This window comes from Phacochoerus africanus, chromosome 8 (assembly GCF_016906955.1).
Source record: "Phacochoerus africanus isolate WHEZ1 chromosome 8, ROS_Pafr_v1, whole genome shotgun sequence".
Taxonomy (NCBI): domain Eukaryota; kingdom Metazoa; phylum Chordata; class Mammalia; order Artiodactyla; family Suidae; genus Phacochoerus; species Phacochoerus africanus.
In genome coordinates, this window is record NC_062551.1 from 90,066,352 (window position 1) to 90,075,432 (window position 9,081).

The window sequence follows — 9,081 nt, forward strand, 5'->3', positions numbered from 1 at the left end:
CCACAAATACAGGGTTCCCACTGTGGTGCTGTGGGTTAAGAATTCGACTGCAGGAGTCACCATCGAGACTCAGTGGGTTAAGGACCCAATGTAGTCTTCATGAGTATGCAGGTTGGCTCCCTGGCCTTGCTCAGTGGATTAAAGATCTGGTGTTGCTGAAAGCTGTGGTGTAGGTTGTGGATGCATCTCAGATCCGGTGTTGCTGTGGCGGTGGCTTAGGCTGGCAGCTGCAGCTATGATTTGACCCCTAGCCTGGAAACTTCCACATGCCACAGGTGTGGCTGTAAAAAAGAAAAACACAAAACAAAACAAATGATAATCACACTGGGAATACCAGTGTAGAAATTGTCCCCGACCAACCAGGATAGGTCACCATGCTCAAGACGCAATTCAAACTCTTCTTCCTCCAGGAAGCATTCCTCGAAAACTCTACACGGATTGCCCCTCTTCCCTCTAGTACACATCCTGCTCAGACCATACCCTTGGCAGTGGATCTGAAGTTCTCAGCCTGAAGGGGTCAGGTCCATGGGGTGTGGCAATCAGATAGGAGATGCCTCGTGAATGACTTGTGACCAGTAATTATTAAATCTCTTATAAATCGGAGTGAAATTCAAAAGTATCCCTATAATAAATAACAGCGCTTTCAAACATTCCTTTGCCAATATGATTTTTGAATAAGAGAAAAAGAGATTGGGGTGACCGCCGGCATCAATTGCTTCTCTGGCATCTACCTTGTGCCGGGTCCTGGTCTGGGGGCTGGGTGTTAAACGGCAAAGGGTCTAGACAGCGTCCCTTCTCTCATGCAGTGGATTTTAGTGAGAAGGGAATCAAACAACCCAAAGCCCAGCTTGTCCACAGCTGCTCACAGTGAGCGACAGACACTGATACCAGCTGAGGCATTACAAATTAATGTGCTGGTTTGTTCCCGTCGCTTCTTCCCTTCCCGGCACTCCCCCCACCCCTTTTTGTTTCATCAATTCACGGGAGGACGCCACGCACATCTTCTGTAAAATGCATCTGCCCAGCTGAAAAGTGACTGAGAATCCCTGGATTAGGCTAAATCTAGCCATTTGCTCTGCCGTGATTTGTGGTGAGCTCGATTCCATTCATTCAACGTATCCCAGCAGATGGGGAAAGAAAGTGTAATCGGATCCCAGAAGTGTGAGTAAACGATTCCAGCTGGAAGGGCCAGGAAAGGCTTCACAGAGGAGACGGCTTCTGAACCCTCTTTTCAAGTCTGAGTAGCCGTGTGCCAGGGAGAAAAGCCAGAAGGGGGTGTGTCTGCTCCCAGAGGCGGAGCGCACAGCCTCCCAGCTCTTCCTTCCCTGAGGCTCCAGCAAAGTTCCGGGTGTCGGGGGTGCCCGTGCACGTCCTTCTTTCTGAGACTGGTGATGAAACGGAAGGGCTGATCTAGGTTGGTGCCGAGAAAGGGATCAGCAGCCCTAGGATGGCCCAGACACCAGCATCTCCCACTGGGACGTGGCTCCGAGGTCTCAGATGTGGAATTTCCTGGGGGACACATAAGGTAGAGTGGCTGCAGGCCCACGGGTAAGGTGCTCAGATCCAGAGAAGTGCCCTAGGCTGTGGTCCTGGACATGGAGAGAGCGCAGTCCTGGTAGAAATAGTCCCTACAGATTGCCAAGGGCTTCCTGACTTTGGGAAGTGGCAGAAAAAGCTTTATTGTCCTCCAGTTGTTTTTTGGTTTGTTTGTTGTCTTTTTAGGGCCACACTCACGGCACATGGAGGTTAGAAGGCTAGCGGTTGAACCAGAGCTACAGCCGCCGGCTTACACCACAGCTCATGGCAACATCGGATCCTTAACCCACTGAGCGAGGCCAGGGATCGAACCTGTGTCCTCGAACCTGTTTCCACTGTGCTGTAACGGGAACGCCTTGTCCTTCAGTTGTATTGTTTTCATTTGTTATTTTCCCAGAGCCCACGCTTTTTTATTATTGCTAAAGCTTTCAGCTTCCAAGCCTGTCATGATCTCCCCAGTCTTTGACAGCCACAAAATTAATATGTTACATTTCCTCATATCTTGGCTGACATCAGGAATGTCATCATGACGTCTGTTTCTTTCCCCTCCAGGTTCGGCGCGACGTCTGGTGGGCCCCTGATGAACGGCCACTATTTTTCCTCCAGTGGGAATGGCATAAATTTTTAGATCTCCTTCTCATCCGCCTCCTCCTTCCTCAACCCTTGAAACAGGGCTAAGGGCTCTGGGATTCTGGATTCTGCAACAGCTTGGTATGAAGTTTGGAAAGCCAAGGTTCTGACCAGGTCACAGACACAAAAGAGCCAAGACTAGATCTGTCTGCGGACCAACACTCACGCCCACAGACACACACACAGAGCCCTCACACACAACACAAACCACACACACACACACCCCTTATAGTCCTACTCAGTTGCTCATCCCATATTTAGCTAACATGAGTGATTTTTGTTGTTGTTGTTGTTGGTAAAATAGAAGTAAGACACTTAATTTTAGAAAGTTTGTATTGTATGATAAAAGTATGAGCTACTTGAAATGGAGTGGGCCTGTTTGTTTTCTGTTATGTTCTATATAATTTTCACTGCCCTCAGGGAGGCTCATAGTTCCTGCGGACAGGAGGAGAGAGCACAGGCTTCAGTCCTCCTAGTGCTTCCTTCTGAATACAGGACCCCAAGGACCATAAACTTGAGGGTTTATCTCTTCTCTTCTGTGATCTACTCATTTCCTAACAGCCCAGCTGATGCATCTCAGGAAAGGACGTAAAAGAAGTCCATCCTGGAGTTCCCTCTGTGGTGCCATGGGATTGGTGGTGTCTTGGGAGCCCTGGGACATGGGCTCAGTCCCCACACTGGATGAAGGATCCAGTGTTGCCACAGCTGTGGCTTAGGTCACGACGGCAGCTCGGATCTGATTCCTGGCCTGGGAACTCCATATGCGCAGGGTGGCCCCAAATGAAACCATCAACAAAGTCCATCCTGCTCTGGCCTGTCCGGGGGTGGGGTGCAGTTACAGAAAAAGTCTCTCTTTTTGGGAAAAATGGGAAAATGTGGCCTGAAAATCACTTCTAAAAATAATCCCAAGTGTGACTATATCCAGTGATTGTAGTTCAATGCCAAGCTAGAGGTCAGTCTCAGAACTGCCCCTAATGGCATGTCCCTGGGTCATTCTCAGTCAGCTCTTATCAGTGACTTGAAGAGGGACATCGAGAGTGTCCTGATCACCTTTATGGGGGACACAAATCTGCGAAGAGGAGATGCCCAAGTCAGTGCTACGCATGTGCTTTAACTCTCCTTCGGCCCCATGGCATATGCATCATTACGCAGCTGTTCCCCTGAGCCTGGACAAAGCCACAGACTACTTCTGCCTGCAGTGGTCCAGGCAGCCATCACTGATCAGGGACAGTCTATGAAATGACCCTCATGTGCGATCCTTTGGCAAATCCTCCAGAGAGGAAATCAAATAGGGTTAATGGAAGGATCTCCCTCAGGCTCTCAAAAAGGAACCATGCACGAACAGAAGGACCCCACCGTCAGTTCCAAGTTGCTGTCTCACCAACCCCGTCACTCACCTGAGAGCTCGGCCCCACGCCCGCCGAGGCCGGGAGGAGCCAGGTCTGAGGGCATTAGGAGCCCCTTCCTGATTGCGGTGACAGGCCAGGTCTGGGAGTCTCCAGTGTCTCGGGATGGGCTTGTGTTCAGTGCCCATTAGAGCATTTCTCTTGCCTTCACAATGTGGCACAGTGGGCCTCATTGACCTTCTTTCCTGGGTCCCTGGAGAGCACTTTCTCTGCCACGTTCTCTTAGGACTTATGCCTCCTCCCTTTCGACGTGGTCTCAGGCTGAGGTTCCCTGAGTCCTTTAGTCCCTTTCCCCAAGGCTGACCCCGCTTCTAGTGCCTCATGTTTCCTGTTGGCTTCCGTGGTTAACAGTCTAGACCCTCCACTGACTGAGAGAGGCTGGTTGGTTAGGAGTTCTTGCAAAAGCAGGAGCTCTTGTGCTCCCTGGAAGGCTTCCTCACATTGTGCCTCTAGGTGTTAACCCAGGCTGAGCCATAATTTACCACCCTCTTTGGATCACAGAGTGCCTGGAGGCAGGAGAGAGCATGAATTTGCCCTTGACCTGACATGGGTTCTTAGCCACTTCCCAACTCTGACGTTGGGCAGAGAACTTAACCTCTCTGAACCTGTTCTATTAACTGTAATGTTAATAGATAAAAAGACAATGTAGTCTTTTTTTTTTTTTTTTGTCTTTTTAGGGCCGCACCCATGGCATATGGAGGTTCCCAGGCTAGGGGTCCACTTGGAGCTACAGCTGCCAGCCTACACCATAGCCACAGCAATACAGGATCCAAGCCACATCTGTGACCTACAACACAGCTCACGGCAATGCCGGATCCTTAACCCACTGAGCAAGGCCAGGGGTCTAACCTGCAACCTCATGGCTCCTAGTTGGATTCTACGCCACAGTGGGAAATCCTGTAGTCTTAACATAGGCTTCATGTCTACCTCATATACACTTGTGGTTTTAAGATGATGGAGTAAGGCTGTTTCTGTCCCTCTTACAAAATTTTTCCCCCAAGTCAGAAGGAGAGCAAGAACATCTACACAAACTCCATTCTCAGTGATGCTAGGAGCAGCCAGCAACTCTATCTGCTATATACAAAGGAGTGGTAAATGCTGTAGCAGAAGAGGGGAGGGGCATGGTGAAATGCCTTCTAAAATACCTGCCAATCAATAAGAAGCAAATCACTTTCTCTCGCAGAGCCTGAAGTTCTCAGGAGGTTCCAAGTGTCAGTTGGAGGATAGGGCTGAAGAGCGATGAAAGGGTTGGTGTAAGAGGAAGCTCCTGGAGTTCTCATTGTGGTTCGGGGATAACAAACCAGACTATAATCCATGAGGACTCAAGTTTGATTCCTGGCCCCTTTCAGTGGGTTAAGGATCTGGAGTTGATGTGAACTTTGGTGCAGGTCACAGATGCAGCTTGGATCTATCTGGTGTTGCTATGGCAGAGGCTGGCAACTGCAGCTCCAATTCAGCCCTTAGCCTGGGAACTTCCATATGCCCAGGTGCAGCCCTAAAAAGACAAAAAAAAAAAAAAAAAAAAAGGGAGCTCCTATCCTGGCCCCACAAATCCAGGAGCATTGATAGTTCTCTACGAGATAGAAGAGAAACATACAGACCACGCATAAGGATTGTGGAGATGAGGGTGCTGATAGAAATTGAACATTCAGTGAAATACACACCCGCTTCCAATGCCAGCAAATAGACTTGACCCAAGAGGCAGAAATTTGGAAGATCCTCTGAAGAAACCAAATGGCCCCCAAAGGCACAATGAAAATTAGCATATGACTATGCCCTTTTACTAAGAGCTTCCAATCAACTTTTGAGCATTTAATGTTTAACAGAAATGGACAATCTCCAACAAGAAAGACACAGATCAAAACCAAGGTAAAAAGGAACTAGAAAGAGAGAGTGTAATGTTCTCAGGGAGATAAGAGAAGATCGTGCATTTAAAAAATAAGGCAATCTGCCGTATGATTATTTTTAAAAACCAGAACAAGAAAGTGCTTCTGAAATTGAAAGAGTGATAGCTAATTTTTTCAGTGGAAAGGGTTGGAGGCTAACATCAAAGAGATCTTATGGAAAGGAGAATTTTTAAAAGACACAGGGATGGATTAAAGCAGATAAAAGATAAGAAAATGAGAAGATCAGCCCGGGAAACCAAATAGCTGGCTAAAGGGAGTTCCAGGCAGAACAGTGAAAAGAGAGGGGTGGGAAGTATCAATAGAAAAACATAAGAAAATTTCCCAGATTGAACGGTCCAGACAAGTACTCAGCAAAATGAATGAAAAAGATCTATATCAAGGCATATCATTGTGAAATTTCAGCGTATCGGGGATAAAGGCAAGATTCTAAGATTTTCAGGAAACCCACTCGCATACAAATGTTCATGAATCAGAATGTTCATCAGACATCTCAAGAGTAACATTGGAACCTAGAAGGTCCTGGGACAAAGCTGTCACTGCTTTGAGTGGAAATGATACATATATTTTTTTCTTTTTAGGGCCGCACCTGTGGCACGTGGAAATGCCCAGGCTAGGGACTAAATCGGAGCCACAGCTGCCGGACTTCACCACAGCCACAGCAAAGCAGGATCCGAGCCGCATCTGTTGATCTACGCTGCAGCTTGCAGCAATGCTGGATTCTTAACCCACTTAGTGAGGCCAGGGATTGAACACAAATCCTCATGGATACTGTTGGATTCTCAACCTGCCTGGAAATGATTTTTAACTGAAAATCTGAAAACTAAACTCTCTCTCTCTCTTTTTTTTTTTTGCTTTTTAGGTCCATACCTGCAGCGTATGGAAGTTCCCAGGCTACGGGTCAAATTGGAGTTGGCATCTGCCAGCCTACACCATGGCCACAGCAATATTACATCAAAGCCGTGTCTGTGATCTACACCACAGCTCACGGCAACACCAGATCCTTTATTTTATTTTATTTTTTAAAGGGCCACACCCACGGTATATGGAGGTTCCCAGGCTAAGGGTCGAATCAGAGCTACAACTGCCCATCTATATCACAGCCACAGCACCGTGGGATCTGAGCCACATATGCGACCTACACCACAATTCATGGTGGTGCCAGATCCTTAACCCACTCAGCGAGGCCAGGGATCAAACTCACATCCTCATGGATAGCAGTCGGATTCGTTACTGCTGAGCCACAATGGGAACTCCTGAAAACTAAACTCTCTAACTGTGAAGGTCGAATGAAGATGTTTTCAGGCATGCAGCATCTCAAAAAATTTGCCTCCCTGCACCTCTGTCAGGGGAGCCAAGGGAAGATGTGCCCCATTAGATGAGTGGGTAGAGTTCCCTTTGTGCCGCCACGAGAAGGATGGGGCATCTCTGCAGTTCCAGATGTGCAGTGGGCTAAAGGATCTGGCATTGCCGCAGCTGCAGTGTGGGTCCAGATTAGGGCAGAAAGTTGGAGACCTCAGATGGGAGGTGTGTTGGTGTGGGGAAGGAGGTGGCTGGAGAAAAGAAAAAGATTATTCTGACAGAGTTGACTGGGTGGAAGATTGTACTGAGAGTTGTTTTATAGCCATTGGTGGGGTTGGGAAGATTTAGCTATAAATTCCAGTAAGAAATGAACAATTGTTATTAACTGGGCGGTGAACAGTACTTCCGTGGTCATAATCATAAAAAGCCCAAATATGGATTTAACCAAAAATTAGTGATAACTATAGTGAGAAGATGGAGGTGAAGAGAAGGGTGTGAAAAGAACTGAGATCCCTTTATCGTAATAGGAAACCAATACGTAATATCTAAAAATGGTTGATTTGAGAGGGAGTGGAATTCCCATAATTATCTAGAAATCTGGAGGTCACTCCCACAATAAAGAGAGTTGAAAGAGTTGCCTCTCCGAAGCAGGATGGGTTTGTGAGGGATGGTGATATGGGGATCGGTGCTTTGTTTATGAATCTTTTAGCACTATTTGGCTTTTTAAAAATGTATATCACTTTAATAAGAATTATTAAAAAAAAAAAAAGAAGAAGAAGAAAATGCATGCTGGAGTTCCTCTCGTGGCTCAGTGATTAACAAATCCAACTAGGAACCATGAGGTTTTGGGTTCGATCCCTGGCCTTGCTCATTGGGTTGAGGATCTGGCTGTGGTGAGCTGTGAGCTGTGGTGTAGGCCGGTGGCTACAGCTCCGATTAGACCCTATCCTGGCAACCTCCATATGCCATGGGAGTGGCCCTAGAAAAGGCAAAAAAAAAAAAAAAAAAAAAAAAAAAAGAAAAAAGAAAGAAAATGCATGCAGAACACTGTCTAATACAGTGCCTGGAACATGGTATCAAAAATGCCTGTTGATGGAGTTCCCACTGTGGCTCAGGGGATTAAGAACCTGACATAGTGTCTGTGAGGATGTGGATTTGATCCCTGGCCTCCCTCATGGGTTAAGGATCTGGCATTGTGTGAGCTGTGGTGTAGGTCACAGATGTGGCTCGGATCCCGCCTTTCTGTGGCTTGTGGAATTGTATCGAGCTGCATTCTGACACAGGACCCACTGCCTAAGTCCCCAGGCTAACATGTCTGAGAATCAGATTCTCAGAAGCCTCTATGGATTCTTTTCCCTAAAGAAATTCTTTAGGAAGAAACTTAAGGGAGGGCTGGAACCAGAGCCCAAAGTCTTTCTAACACATCAAACTCCCTGACTCTGCATTCCTCTGAGAGAATTCCAAAAACAGATGGAGAGTAGTGGCAACTGGAACTCTTGGGAAGTGGGATCCTAAAGTCTGGGAAGGGATGGAAAATCTTCATCTCTGCTCTGTGTTCCTTCCAAGGAGCTCTCCCCTCCATTCAATGCACATTCAACTTGTAGTGAGCAAGACAGACACTGTGCCTGTCCCATGCATTTTACGACCAGACGGTAAATCACAGTTACTGCTAAAGGGGAGGAGTTTATTAAAGGGATGTGTCCACCCCAGCTCAGTGTCCGGTAAGTGACGTTTGATCTTCGAACATCCCTGGTCTCTGCAGCTCATTCTCATCTGATTCAAGTCACATCTCCCCACCCCTGTCTCTTTCCTCAGAACATACTTTATTTGCAAATCTTAAAACTAATGATAGTCCATGTGTCCTTTAAGCAACAACACTGAGGAGTAGCAAAATTGTGGGTTCCAGAAATACTTAATAAAATAAAAGCAGCTACTAACATTGAGCACTTAGGCTGGAACAGGCACGGTGCTATGTACATCACATTTATTATCTAATGGAACATTCTTAATAATTCTGTGAGGTGTGTGTGTGTGTGTGTGTGTATGTGTGTGTGAGTGCGTGTAACATATGCAGAAACTAAGGTTCAGAGTGATGAGGTGTTTTTTTTTTTCTTTTTTAGGGCTGCACCTGCGGCATGTGGAAGTTCCCAGGCTAGAGGTCGAATCTGAGCTACAGCTGCTGGGCTACGCCACAGCCACAGCCACAGCCACAGCACTGCCAGATCCGAGCTGCATCTGCGACCTATACCACAGCTCACAGCAACACCAGATCCTTAATCCACTGGGTGAGGCCAGTGATCAAA

At 47.1% G+C, this 9,081-nt stretch overlaps 1 protein-coding gene across 1 annotated transcript in view; it reads left to right on the forward strand.

Annotated features, from left to right (window-relative positions):
* The window catches only part of C8H1orf94 (chromosome 8 C1orf94 homolog), a 41,009-nt gene extending 38,845 nt beyond the window's left edge, over nt 1-2,164 (forward strand). Inside the window, exon 7 of the mRNA XM_047788689.1 lies at nt 2,089-2,164. Within this exon, the coding sequence (XP_047644645.1) occupies nt 2,089-2,164 (76 nt within the window). The remainder of the gene's footprint in view (nt 1-2,088) is intronic.
* Nucleotides 2,165-9,081: the final 6,917 nt, after the last annotated feature.